The sequence below is a fragment of the Microcaecilia unicolor genome, chromosome 6, assembly GCF_901765095.1.
Source record: "Microcaecilia unicolor chromosome 6, aMicUni1.1, whole genome shotgun sequence".
NCBI classification, from domain to species: Eukaryota; Metazoa; Chordata; class Amphibia; order Gymnophiona; family Siphonopidae; genus Microcaecilia; species Microcaecilia unicolor.
In genome coordinates, this window is record NC_044036.1 from 286,425,467 (window position 1) to 286,440,010 (window position 14,544).

The following is a 14,544-nucleotide window of genomic DNA, read 5'->3' on the forward strand; positions in this document are numbered from 1 at the left end:
TCTCATTGGAACCGATCTAGCGCCTCCCTTTCTCACCAGCACAATGCTTCCTCTCAGCAGTTTTATGGCTCCTCTTCTACTCATACTCAAACCACTCCAAGTCAGATACCATCTCTCTCTTTCCAGAATGCAGACAGGATTTAAACAATCAAGTGGTGTCTCCTAAGCATAACTCAGCGGTTTTAGGTACAATGCCTACAGACAATATCTAATCAATATCTCCTTCGTGATTTTTTTATTAAAAAATCAGAACCAGCAGTCTCGCCAGCAGCGATAGACTTCTCAGGTACCTTCAGACTTGGCAGCTGCCTTCTCACGTTCTGCTCCTTCTTCATCTCATAGGAAATGTTCATGGTCAGTGTCTACATCAGAATCCATGGCAGCAGAAATTTTTTTTCGGACTATGAATCTTCTCCTCTACATTCTCAGGGTCACTCTAGGTGTTCTCCTGATAACCATTCTGATCACGATGCGGGCATTCCAGGTTTACCTTCTGACCCCTCTCCTCTGCAACCATCTAAGTCATCTCAACCTGAAGATACTTCTTCTTATCCCAAATTTCTCCTCAATTTGGCATCAGCTTTAGACAGTCATTCAACTTCTCAACCTGATCCACTATCAAAGAAGCTACAAGCTCTTCACTACAAGGAAGCACCAAAGGAAATAATAGAATTGCCATTACACAATGTCCTCACAGATCAACATAAACTTGTTTGGTCTACTCCCTTCAAATCTGTGCCTACAAAAAAGAGTCTAGATACAAAATACAAGATCCAGGACACTTGGGGATTTGGTAAGCCGCAGCTATCACATCAATCTATAGTAGTTCATTCAGCCATGCGTAAGCATAAGAGCTAACGGGACCATTCTAATTTTCCACCAACTAAGGAAATGAAGCTCATGGACTTATTGGGCAAGAAAATGTATCAAAGGGTCATGCTCAAACCGGATAGGGCTTTATATTTTTAATTATACCGGCTATCAATTCACCATATTGGACAGTTTGTCTAAAGCGGTTGATTCTCTCCCATCTACAATGCAACCTCAACTGCGACCATTACTCCAAAACCTGGAAGAATGTGCAACTAATTTAATCAGAGTTGCCCACGATTCTTATGACACTTCAGTTAGAGGTGCTGTGGTGGTCATTTCCACAAGACGTTTGGCTTGGTTAAAAGCATCAGGTCTCTGCGAAGATGTTCACAACCAGGTAGCTAGCTGATGTTCCTTGTACAGGGGACAATCTCTTTGGTCATAGGGTTAAACACATCGATAACATCAAACAGGATTGCACAACTCTAGATACTTTAGAAGATGACAATCTCAACCAGCCTAGATCTTCTTTTCAACGTTCATCATATGTCACTTCTAAAAGGAGATACAATTCTTGTAAACCATACCCTTTCAATAGGTACAACTCTAACTACAAATACAACAATAAGCCGAATAGGGCTCAGCAGTCAAAGAAGTCATATAGAGAAAGGAGAACACCTAAGCCAGTGCCCACTATGGCACCCAAACCCTTATCTGGCATGTGGTCTTAGGTCTCCAGTCCACGATCTCAGCATCCTACCTACCTGGGGTGCAAAATGCCTTAGCGGATTCACTCAGCAGAAAATTACAGCCACACGAGTGGTCACTCAAGACCACTGTTACGCACGCTCTCTTCAGCAAGTGGGGTCAGCCTCTCATCGACTTGTTTGCATCACCTCTCAATACCAAATGTCACAGAGTTTTGCTCAAAGTTTCCAAATTCCATGGACAGAAGGCCTTCTCCATGCCTTTCCTCCAATTCCACTCATTTCCAAAACGCTCCAAAGGTGAAATCGGAAAGAGTGTCTCTTTTGTTGATAGCTCCTTACTGGCCAAGACAGGCATGGTTCACGTTTCTCCTAAACCTAACTTTGCGGCCCCCGCTTCCACTTCTGCTGGATCTGGATCTGATAACACAACAACAAGGCAGTCTTCTTCACCCAGACGTTGCATCTCTCTGCCTCACGGCTTGGCTGATCGGTCCCAATCGAGCATGATATTCTCACAGGGCGTTCGAGTTCTTGCCTCTAGAAAAGACTCCACTCTGAAATCTTACACAGCAAAATGGAAGTGTTTCTTCAGCAGGTGTTTCCGTTATTGTCGCCACCCTGACACTGCTTCGCTATCTCGTGTCTTAGATTCTCTTCTCCATCTTTCAAAATCAGGGTTATCATAAGACTTCATTTGTCAGCTCTCTGTGTTCCATGACCTGGTGGATGATTTGACCCTCATGCAACATCCTGTTTCAAAAAGATTCCTTAAAGGATTCATGCACCTTTACCTTCCCATTCGTCCACCAAATCCAGCATGGGACCTTAATTTAGTGAATGCACTTATGACTTCTCCTTTCGAGCCACTTCACAGCACAGAACTCAGATACCTTACTTGGAAAACACTGTTTTTAGTAACTTTGACTTCAGCGTGCCATATTGGTGAGATCCAGGCTCTCGTCCACTATTCACCATATACTCAATTACTCCATGATAAGGCCGTGCTTCGCACTCACCTGAAGTTCTTGCCTAAGGTAGTCTCACCTTCTCACTTAAATCCAGTAATAGTACTTCCAACTTTTTATCCTCCTCTACGTGATTCTGAGGAGCATAAGAGGTTTTATACTCTGGATTGTCTGAGGGCTCTAACCATTTATCTGGATAGAACCAAATCCAAGAATAGACCTTCTCAATTATTTCTTTCACTTCGGTCTACTCTTCAACCGCAACCAGTGACGAAAGGAACTCTATCCCACTGGATTGTGAAGTGTATCACCTTATGTTATCAACTTGCACAGCCATCTAATCCCTCAAACATTCCTCATGTTACAGCTCATAATCTCAGGGCTATGGCGGCCACAAGGGCTCACTTGCAATGAACTTCCTTACAAGACATTTGTAGAGCAGCTACGTGGTCAACGGTGCACACTTTTATGAAACATTATTGCATTGATACTTCATCTAGCGATGCAGTTTTTAGTCATGCTGTCCTTTCTTCTGTACTCTGAGGCTTCAACTACCACCTCCTCCTCCTCACACAGGTACCAGTTATTTATTCATTAGACATATGTATGTTTCTTAATCGGTTACCTGTGTTGCTTGGGAGTCTTCATTTGTGTGGCTGCAAGATACTCTGTCCAGGGAGAAATAAAAGTTGCCTACCTGTAACGGTAGTTCTCCTTGGACAGATGATCTTACAGTCACACAGTCCCTCCCAACCCTCCCTTAAGTTGTCGCTAGCTATTATATCAAACTGAAAAGGGGCGGTTCTTGCCTGGTGGTATATAGTGTGCATTAGAGCGGGAATCTGCACATGCGCATATTGTGATAGCTTTTTAAGTTTAATGCTTTGGTATTGGTCCGGGTCAGTGATGTCACGGGAGAGTCACTTCATTTGTGTGGCTGCAAGATCATTTGTCCAAGGAGAATATCGTTACAGGTAGGCAACTTTTATTTCTGTGACAAAGCATTTCAACTTTATAACCAAAGAAAGAGGACACAGCTCTACTGAAACAGAGGCAAAGTCTGTCTCTCATGACAAAACAAATATCACCAAAATACAAAAACAAGAAAACAGAGTAGATGGCAATTGACAAGTTTCTACCCTAGGGTAGTTATTTTAGAAGCTCTCGGGTTTGGACATCTGAAAACTGGCATTTGGATGTCCATGCAATACAGATATCTAAATCTCCAATTTTACAAAGGCAGTACATCATATGGCAAGTGGCTGTTTTCTGGGTGGGACTAAAATATGGACATCCAACTTAGATCACAGACGGGGAAGGGACGCCCACATCTAAAAAGATGGATAGGATGTTACAGAAAATTGCTCACCTTGAGCAGGTGCCCCCAGGAGAGATTAAGGCATGACACCCAAAGGATACCAGGCTCTGACAGCTTCAAGTACAATGGACATTCTTAACAAAGCAGCATGCATATCTGAGGAGTAGCTTAACAGTTAGTGCAGTGGGCTAAGAACCAAGGAACCTGGGTTTCAATCACCCCAGCTCTTTTTTTTTTAATCGTGAGCCCCCCCACCATGGGGACAGAAAAATACCTACTGTGCTTGAATGTACACCACTTCAGTAGCCTTCAGGCTTGTAGGGTGTTTATATATTTAGGTATAGTAGGTATTTTTCTGTCCCCTGAGGCTCATTAAATAAATTTTTTTTAACAGCTCTAGTGGGATTTGAATGTGGGTCCCCTGATTCTCAGCCCATTGATCTAACCATTATTACCCCTTTGCTCTATATAGACATTCTTATGCTGCCTCAGATGTTCATGTCCCATGTTTTCCTCATTCACAATTTGGATGGATGTTCATGCTGAACGTTTCCAGCACATGGACATCAATCTCACAAGCACAGTAAGAGCATTCTAAAATACTTGCGAGATGGACATCCATATTATGAGTTGAAAGACCTTTCGAAAATGCCACTCCACATGTCCAATATTTACAGAGGTCCACAGAGTGTGAAAGCACTACCACGTGTTTGGGAATGTAGGCAGTATCCTGGGCAGAATATAGTCTGGCTTCTCTTCAGAAGCTTTCCAAGATGGTAGCTTCAGCTGCCCTTTGTTCTTTTTTTCTTCCATTCTAGATTGAACATTGAGGCTAGGCAGGATGTGGCTTTTGGGGTTAGTACCGTATTTTTCGGACTATAAGACGCACCGGACCATAAGACGCACCTAGGTTTTAGAGGAGGGAAATAGGAAAAAAAAAATTTTCCTCTTTCCCTCCTCTAAAACCTAGGTGCTCCGGTGCGTCTTGTCCGGGTTTTGGACCTCCGTCCCGTACTTACAGGATTCCGTGTTCCCTGGTGGTCTAGTGACGTCGGGGCAGGAAAGAGCCCCCTCTTTCCTGCCCATCGCGCTGCTCTCCGTGCTTCTCAATGCTTTCCGACGGTCTCGGCGAGATTCAAAATGGCCGCCGAGAATCTCGGCGGCCATTTTGAATATCGCCGAGACCGTCGGAAAGCATTGAGAAGCACGGAGAGCAGCGCGATGGGCAGGAAAGAGGGGGCTCTTTCCTGCCCCGACGTCACTAGACCACCAGGGAACACGGAATCCTGTAAGTACGGAACGGAGGTAAAAAAAATGCTACCTTCGGACTATAAGACGCACCCCCCATTTTCCTCCCAAATTTTGGGGGAAAAAAGTGCGTCTTATAGTCCGAAAAATACGGTATATTACAAACAGACTGGTTCCCCCCCCCCCCCCCCCCCCCAAAAAAAAAAAAAAAAATCATTAGGTACTGCTTTAGTACTTTCCTAATCTCTTAACCTGTTAGTGCCCAGTGTTCCCATAATAAGCCATATGGGAACACTGGGCACTAACAGGTTAACTGGACTGGAGGGATGCTGAAAACACAGCAAGATGCCTCTCCAACCAACATACATAAGAAGCCACCTTGCTTGCTTCTTGTGCCTTCTTAGTGTTTTATCAGCTATAATGGTGGTAGCATTAGCAGTAACCCAAGCCCCTGATGTGAAGCTGAGCACAGGTGCCATGTTTGGTCATCCCTGCCCAAAATGTCCCCACTCATCTTTCAGATCACCAGGACAACTCTCACCTCAACAAGGTCTTTGGGAATTCAGTTCTCTTGTTGTCCTGTCTGGGAGTAAACTTTTTTTATTTTTGAAACTTTATTATAGCTGTTCCAGCAAAGACTTCCTGGCCTCCCTCAAAGGTTAGGGAGAAGGAAAGGAGTCCTTTCAGCCTATACACCTTCACAAAGTAGAAATAAAATGTTCTGAGGGAATGTGGGAGGGATACCGTGTACCAGCTTCTGCACACCTGAGCATCCAGAAACGTCCCCAAGATCAGCCTCAGACTGCCCCAATCTATGCAACCTCCATCTGCTGTGGACTGCAGGGTGATGTCATCAAACCAGTGGTTCTTGGTCTCCCTTTGGTGGCAGGAGAGCCTAAAGCCACATGCCCGGACTGCTGATGAAGAAGCTGCAGTTTTGCCTTTCGCCATTAGAGTGCACCTTGCTTTCCAACCGTATTTGTGCAGTGAGGTTTGTCATTCTTCATCATCATATGATAGGCAGCATAGCATCACTCAAAATTCATGCTCACAAGCAGCTCACTTTATCAAATCTACAGAACACCTGTTATGTTTTACTGTAATTTTTGATTGTTTTTAATTATTAGCCATGCATTCTGAAAGCCTCCTTGAATATCTTGCCAGAAAGGCTGGGTACAAGTTTTTAATAAAGAACAAGGATGTTTACAACTGCCAAACTCATTAATATAGATTATATATATGAGCAGCACAGGACACGTACTAGTGGTTACATCTGCCAATTATTCCTTATTTCAAGGAATAGCTCCTTATTTGAAAAGGAACTGTATGTTTTTTTTATTTAAATTAAGTTAATAAAGAATGGAGTTTATTAACACCTTGGGGACTGACTCTAATATCACAGCAGAAGTTAATTATAAATAAAATTATTTTAAATTATGCACAGCATTATGCTTATGATTTTTTTTACACATTTGATATTTTGCCTTTCAATAAAACAAGCAAAGCCAATTAATTAAAAAAGAAAAAAAATAAAGGAAATGAAAAAGAAACTACAATCATCGCTAGAAAAGAGTAGAGACAGAACAAACCCCAGCGCTTGCCCGAAGATAGGCAGAGGCCTTCCTCTAAGGGCCAGGCGGTCCACTCCTCGTACAGACCTCGCTTCCGTGAAGCTAGAAGGTACCGCCCGGGGTGTTCTGCTGGGTTCACTTCACGTGCCCGTGGTCAGCAGAGGAACTCCTTTTGCTCGGACAAGCGTTCCGCAGCCAGTGGCTCAAGACCAGGAGTTCAGGGGCGACCCTCTCAATGATGGTGCGCCGGCCCTCTCCTCGATGCCTGTCATCGGAGGACGGCTTTCCCTCTTTGTCGAGGAGTGGGCCAAGATTTCCTCAGATCAGTGGGTTCTGGACCTGATCAGAGATGGATACAGAATAGAATTCAACGCCCCAGTAAGAGACGTGTTTGTGGAGTCCCGATGCGGTTCTGCCATCAAACGGGCGGCGGTGGAGGAGACTTTACAAGGTCTGATTCAGTTAGGGGCAGTGACCCCGGTGCCTCCCGCCGAGCAAGGCTGCGGCCGATACTCCATCTTTGTGGTGCCGCGAAAAGGTGGGTCCTTTCGCCCTATTCTGGACTTAAAAGAAGTGAACAAGTCCCTGAGAGTGCAGCATTTCCACATGGAATCCCTGCGCTCCGTCATTGCGGCGGTTCAGCCAGGAGAGTTTCTCACGTCTCTAGACCTGAAAGAAGCTTACTTGCACATACCGATTTGGCCCGCACACCAGAAGTTTCTGAGGTTTGCGGTGTTGGGAAAACATTTCCAGTTCAGGGCCTTGCCTTTTGGCCTCGCCACAGCTCCCCGAACCTTTTCGAAGGTAATGGTGGTAGTAGCTGCTTTTCTCAGGCGAGAAGGTATCAGGTTTCACCCGTACCTAGACGACTGGCTCATCAGAGCAGACTCTGCAACAGAGAGCTTACAAGCTACAGCCAGAGTGGTCTCAGTACTGCAATCTCTAGGCTGGGTCGTCAATATGGCCAAAAGTCACCTGTCCCCTTCATAATCTCTAGAGTTTTTGGGGGCCAGGTTCGACACAGTCTCGGGCTATGTGTTCCTACCCGAGCTAAGGCGGTGCAAGCTTCAGAATCAGGTCCGTCTGCTCCTAAGGATGCCCCGCCCGCGAGCTTGGGAAATTGTCCAGCTGCTGGGATCAATGACAGCCACGATGGAAGTGGTACCCTGGGCGAAAGCGCACCTGAGACCTCTACAGTATTCCCTACTCCGGAGATGGTCTCCTATTTCTCAGGATTACCAATGCAGACTTACTTGGCTCCCTGCGGCCCGTCTCAGCATGGAGTGGTGGCTCTTGGACAGCATGCTGCGGCGAGGAATGCCGCTGACGCTCCCCGTTTGGTGCCTAGTGGTAACAGATGCCAGCCTGAAGGGCTGGGGCGCACACTGCAAGGGGAAGCATGCCCAGGGTCTATGGACACCCGAGGAGTCGGCGTGGTCCATCAACCGCCTAGAGTTGAAAGCGGTGTTTCAGGCGCTTCTGGCCTTTCAAGTGACCCTGGAAGGATTGGCTGTCAGAGTGATGTCGGACAACACGACAACGGTGGCCTATATAAATCGACAAGGCGGAACAAGGTGCAGAGCACTAGCCGCGCAGGCCGAACTGATTTGCCACTGGGCCGAGCTGCATCTTCAGTGTCTGTCGGCAGCTCATATTGCAGGTCAGAGCAATGTGCAGGCCGATTATCTGAGCAGGCATCAGATCGATCCAGCAGAATGGAATCTGGCAGACGAAGTATTCCTGCAGATCTGTACCAAATGGGGCAAGCCCGTGATGGATCTAATGGCGACAAGTGCCAATACCAAAGTCCCGTGCTTCTTCAGCAGACGGAGAGATCCTCGCTTGGCGGGGTTGGATGCCTTGGCTCAACCCTGGCCTCCGGGTCTACTTTATGTGTTTCCCCCATGGCCCTTGATAGGGCGCCTGCTCTTGTGGATTCGGCTGCACCCAGGAGAAGTGGTCCTCATCGCCCCGGATTGGCCAAGGAGACCTTGGTATGCAGACCTCCGACAGATGCTCCTGGAGGCTCCTCTGCCGTTACCTCTGGTACCAAACCTGTTGACTCAGGGACCGGTAGCCATGGAGGACGCCGGCCGCTTTGGTCTTACGGCATGGCTATTGAGAGGGCGCAATTGAGGGATAAAGGTTATTCCAATAAAGTTATTTCCACTCTCCTGCAAGCCCGCAAGTGGTCCACTTCCGTGGCTTATGCCAGGATTTGGTGCCTGTTTGAGTCTTGGTGTGCTTCCAGAGCCATTGTTCCAATGCGGGCTCCTGTCTCGCCGATTCTGGACTTTTTGCAGGAAGGTGTACAAAAAGGCTTGGCCTATAATTCCCTGCGGGTGCAGGTGGCAGCGTTGGCCTCCCTTCGTGGTAAGGTGGAAGGCGTGTCTTTGGCTGCTCACCCAGATGTGGCACGGTTTCTTAGAGGGGTGCTTCGGCTCCGACCTCCAGTGCGAGCACCCTGTCCAGCTTGGAACCTGGGGCTAGTTTTGAAAACCCTGCAGGCATCTCCTTTTGAGCCGCTTCGGCGAGCATCGGAGAAAGACGACACTGAAGGCCATTTTTCTGGTGGCCATTACCTCGGCGAGACGGGTGTCAGAGCTCCAGGCGCTGTCCTGTAGAGACCCATTTCTGCAATTTTCAGAGTCCAGAGTCACGGTTCGGACCGTGCCTTCCTTTATGCCTAAGGTCGTTTCAGCCTTTCACTTAAACCAGCCTATTTTCTTGCCCTCTTTTTCAGAGGAAGAGTTTCCAGAATCTTTTGGGCAGCTGCACCTTTTGGATGTGCGCAGGACTCTGCTGCAGTATCTGCGAGTTACTAACTCTTTCAGGACTTCTGATCATCTGTTCGTTTTGCTATCCGGTTCTCGCAGAGGGTCTCCAGCGTCTAAAGCCACTATTGCCCGCTGGCTCAAAGAAACTATCTTTTCAGCTTATCTGCTGGCCGGCAGGGTTCCGCCTGTAGCCTTTAAGGCACATTCTACTAGAGCGATTTCTTCCTCTTGGGCTGAAACTGGAGCACTCTCTCTTCAAGAGATATGCAGTGCAGCAACATGGGCTTCTAAGCTCTCCTTTGCCCGACATTACAGGCTGGATGTGGCTGCCAGGAGGGATGCGCGTTTTGGTGCACAAGTGCTAGCGCGTGGTGTGGCTTGTTCCCACCCTATCTAGGGATTGCTTTGTTACATCCCATACGTAATGGCTTCATCTGCTTGATGACAAGGAAGGGAAAATTAGGTTCTTACCTTGGTAATTTTCTTTCCTTTAGTCATAGCAGATGAAGCCATGAGCCCTCCCTGTATGACTGTCTGTATGCTGTGAATCTGTTTTCAGGTTCTGTTCTAATTTCCTGAAGTTCCTTCCTTGGGAGAAAGTTGGAAAACAATCTTCAGGATTCATGTTCAGTTTAAATTTAGGAGGATGTGTTCATTCCCTCCAGCATGTTTTTTTTGGAGGATGTGTTGATTCTCTCCAGGAGGCGCGTGTGTTCCCCTCCAGTTCTATAAATAGGAGGATGAGTTCATTCCCTCCAGTGTGTTGGGAGGATGTGTGATTCCCCTCCACTTATACAATAAGGAGGATGAGTTTATTCCCTCCAGGAGGATGTGCATTCCCTCCTTTATGAGTTCATGCCCTTGTGATGGGCCATCGTTCGCTGTGAGGAAAGCTCTTGTGATTCCCATTGCGGTTTGCCATACTGCTTTGGAAGCTTCAAATACTGAAGAGGCAGTGGAGCTAGCTGGCCAAGAGGGCACTGTGAAAGTTTGAGTGCTCTCTATCTCCCCTGCTGGTTGATGGACATATCAAACGCGACGCGACTTTTTTTTTTTTTTTTTTAAGCTGTGAGGAAAGCAGAGGTATTGAAGACTCCGGAGGCTCAGATGAGTGGGAAAGGCAGAGAAAGGGCGAACCTATATGCCTGCATCCACTGTTAAGGACAGGGAAAGCAAGGCAATATGTCCACATCCACAGAGGTATGGGTAAGGCAGGGAAAGGGCTAACCTATGTGCCTTTAAAGTGAAGCTGCTATAGCCTCCAACACCCCGGTTAACAACTGGCAAGCCAGGAACCACCTCCCGGCAGATTTTTCTGGAGCTCGAACAAGCTGCAGCCACCCTGCTAAGGGAGATAGAGAATACTGAAGAGGCAGTGGAGCTAGCTGGCTAAGAGGGCACTGTGAAAGTTTGAGTGCTCTCTATCTCCCCTGCTGGTTGATGGACATAACCCATTCGTAATGGCTTCATCTGCTTGATGACAAGGAATTAGACTTCGTTTACCACACAGTAAAACACAACCTCCCTAAGAACAGCATGGACTATGCTATCAGATTGTCATAAGGTACTTTTTAACTTGGGTATTAGAAAGAAACTTTGCTGTAGCAGACCAGAAGGTGAAAGACGCTTGACCCCCAAAGCTGGAAAATGTGTTGTACACACGGGGCTTAATTTCTATGGGAACAGCCTGTAACACAGTTCCACCACTTTTCAGATTCCAGAGCAAGAGCAGCAGGGGATTTGTGCTCCAGCCCTCATTGCTAAGCAGTCTACAAGAAAATGGAGGGGAGGTGGTGAGTCTAGAACAAACCAGATTAGAGTTACTTTTCTCCCATTGCTGCTACTCTTGCCCTTAGCCCACTTCCTTTTTGTCTACAAAATAAGCACTGTGTGGGACACCTCTACAATTTTCTATATAAAAGGAACATGAAAAGGTTTTCTACTGCAGTTTATTGCCCACTAAAAAATCAAATCTTCATTTACAAATCTAAAATCAATAGCTTCGATGCCAGATTCTTTTTCTGCAGATCATTTGGCTTTTTCCTTCCAAGATAAAGTGCTATAGTTGAGTGCTGAGTTTGTTAGCAGCACTCCTCCTTCTATGGACCTTTTTGACAGATTGTAGTCAGAGTTGGTTCTTGTGAGGAGGATGGTTCTAAGCTCAGTAGTATTAGTCAGGATTTAATTTAGTATCATCTGTCATACTGAATAAAAATTAGCCCAACTGGCACAAACACAGTCCCAAGCAATGAGTCTGGATCCCTGTCCTGCATCAAATAGACTTGCAGCCCTCCAAGCACTTCCGAGTCAAACTTTAGTTGGATGTACCACTGCCGGCTGCCCCCCCCCCCCCCCAAATCTCAGAGTGTCGCCACTAGACGAGAAAGGCTCAGGAATGATACTCTCTCCCATGCTCTGGAGAAAGGACTGACACTCTCCAGAAAACCTCTTTCCTTCTTTAAGGTTGCTGTGCTGGAAAAAAGAGAGCTCCACAAGAAACAGGGAAAGAAGTAAATGCAGCAGGTGCCAGAGACCAGGATCTGAAGACCTCCAGATATGACTGCAGACTCAAGCCACCTACAAAGCTCAAATGGGGACCAGTTGACCATCTGGCCTAGGAACAAAGCACGCAGAGTCAGAGACTGAAAAGTGTGTCCATCCACCTGCTGGAGATAGGAAATACTGAGGAGCTGAACTGGATGCCAAGAGAGAGATGTCTCAGCTCAGTTTTCAATTCTCTATCTGCACCCTGGTTGATGGACACAGCTATCCCACAGCTTCTGCAATAATGGGAACCTGTGTAATGGAAGGAACAGTTCCTTGAAATAAATAAATGGCAGACCTACTTTAATTGCATGAAAAGAGTTACAAAGAGGAACTATATGGATATATAATTGGGATTCCCCCAAAGGGACTATGACTAGAACGTGAACATAGAGGCCTATTTTCAAAGCACTTTGGGAGGCTAAGTTCCATAGGTTTCTATGGAACTTTGGGAGGCTAAGTGCTTTGAAAATGAGCTTGATGATATACTAAGACACTATTTGGTTGCAGCAATGACTGATGTATAAATATTACAATATAAAATAAGTTTGCTGAATATTTAATAAAAGTACCAAAAAGGGATGTCAATATATATCTGAACTAGTTGCATATTTCAAGGTGTGTTTAGAAAAAACAAAAAAAAGGAGGTTCCTAGGTAACCACAAGGAGGAGAGGTAAGGGAACAGAACACAAAGCAAATCAGATTGGGATGCAGCCATGATACTGATGAATGTGTGTAATACATACCATGCTGCAATTCAGAGCAAGAGTAGCTTTCCCACAATACTTTTTTTTGATAGAATAGTACAAGGGGCTTTGAGTGGAGTATATTTAGGGTCTAACACAAAGCCAAAGACTCCCAGCACTAGAAGCAGGGCCACTTGTCCCTTATAGAGCAGCTGCTTCACACTTTGCAAGGTTACAGGAAGCTCTCTGTGCCCATTAACATACAAAGACACATCACAGCCAAAAAGCATAAACAAGTGCAGTTGTTTTAATATCACGTTTAAAGCCATCCATACAAATTTATTTGACCTTTGCTGTTCTTTGGAACCTTTTGGGCCTGCAATGGTGGCTCTTAAATTTCTTCTTTAAGGAGCCCATCTGTTTCTGCAAAAAAAAAAAAAAAAAAGGAAAACATCCACTAAATGATAACTTTAGTTATAAATGAAAGAGCTCATTGTAAGGGGGGCATGCAGAATGCAGCATCCCTAGTCTATCACCAAGTGGCTGAGGCCTGAGTCATTACACCATTGTTGGTGTGGAGGACAGGAAGGGACCAGATATGTACTTTTTTTTGACCTGGCTCAGCCACCTGAGCTTCCAGACTAATAAGAACCTGCCCACTCTCAGACATTGCAATTTATGAAAGGGGATGGGACTTGATATACCGCCTTTCTGTAGTTACAATCAAAGCGGTTTACATATTATATACAGGTACTTATTCTGTACCTGGGGCAATGAAGGATTAAGTGACTTGCCCAAAGTCACAAGTAGCTGCACTGGGAACTGAACTCAGTTCCCCAGGTGCTCAGGACACAGTCCAGCTTATAATTGAAAAAGAAAAACGCCTATATTGCGACCCAAATCGGGAGATAGACGTTTATCTCACAAAAACGAATAAAGCGGTATAATCGAAAGCCGAATTTGGACGTTTTCAACTGCACTCCGTCGCGGATGCGGACAAAGTTGATGGGGGCGTGGTGAAGGCGGAACTGGGGCGTGGTTATCAGCCGATCAGAGATAGGCGCCTTTCGCCGATAATGGAAAAAAAATATGCGTTTTTAGCGAGAATTTAGGGCACTTTTCCTGGAACCTGTTTTTCCACGAATAGGGCCCCAAAAAGTGCCCTAAATGACCAGATGACCACTGGAGGGAGTCGGGGATGACCTCCCCTGACTCCCCCAGTGGTCACAAACCCCCTCCCACCATAAAAATATGCCGTTTCACAACTTTTTATGTTCACCCTCAAATGTCATACCCACCTCCCTGGCAGCAGTATGCAGGTCACTGGAGCAGTTATTAGGGGGTGCAGTGGACGTCAGGCAGGTAGACCCAGGCCCATCCCCCCCCACCTGTTACACTTGTGCTGGTAAATGGAAGCCCTCCACACCGCCCCCCCAAACCCACTGTACCCACATGTAGGTGCCCCCCCTTCACCCCTTAGGGCTATAGTAATGGTGTAGACTTGTGGGCGGTGGGTTTTGAGGAGGATTTGGGGGGCTCAACACCCAAGGGAAGGGTGCTATGCACCTGTGAGCTCTTTTACCTTTTTTTTTTTTGTAAAAGTGCCCCCTAGGGTGCCTGGTTGGTGTCCTGGCATGTGCACTACGAATCCTGGCCCCTCCCACGAACAAATGCCTTGGATTTATTCATTTTTGAGCTGGGCGCTTTCATTTTCCATTATCACTGAAAAACAAAAAACGCCCAGCTCACAAATTGTCGAATAAAACATGGACGTCTATTTTTTTTCGAAAATACGGTTCGGTCCGCCCCTTCACGGACCCGTTCTTGGAGATAAACGTTTTTGTTCAATTATGCCCCTCAGTATCAACCATTAGGCTAGTGCAGGTGCCATGGGCCTTCATGTTGGCAGGG

The 14,544-nt window shown here is 46.2% G+C and overlaps 1 protein-coding gene across 2 annotated transcripts in view; it reads right to left on the bottom strand.

The window, feature by feature from the left end:
* Window positions 1-12,924: 12,924 nt before the first annotated feature.
* The window catches only part of SURF2 (surfeit 2), a 33,226-nt gene continuing 31,606 nt past the window's right edge, over window positions 12,925-14,544 (bottom strand). For both annotated transcript variants that reach the window (XM_030207724.1, XM_030207723.1), the window contains one exon: window positions 12,925-13,056. In XM_030207724.1, the coding sequence (XP_030063584.1) occupies window positions 12,973-13,056 (84 nt within the window). In that variant the 3' untranslated portion in view covers window positions 12,925-12,972. The remainder of the gene's footprint in view (window positions 13,057-14,544) is intronic.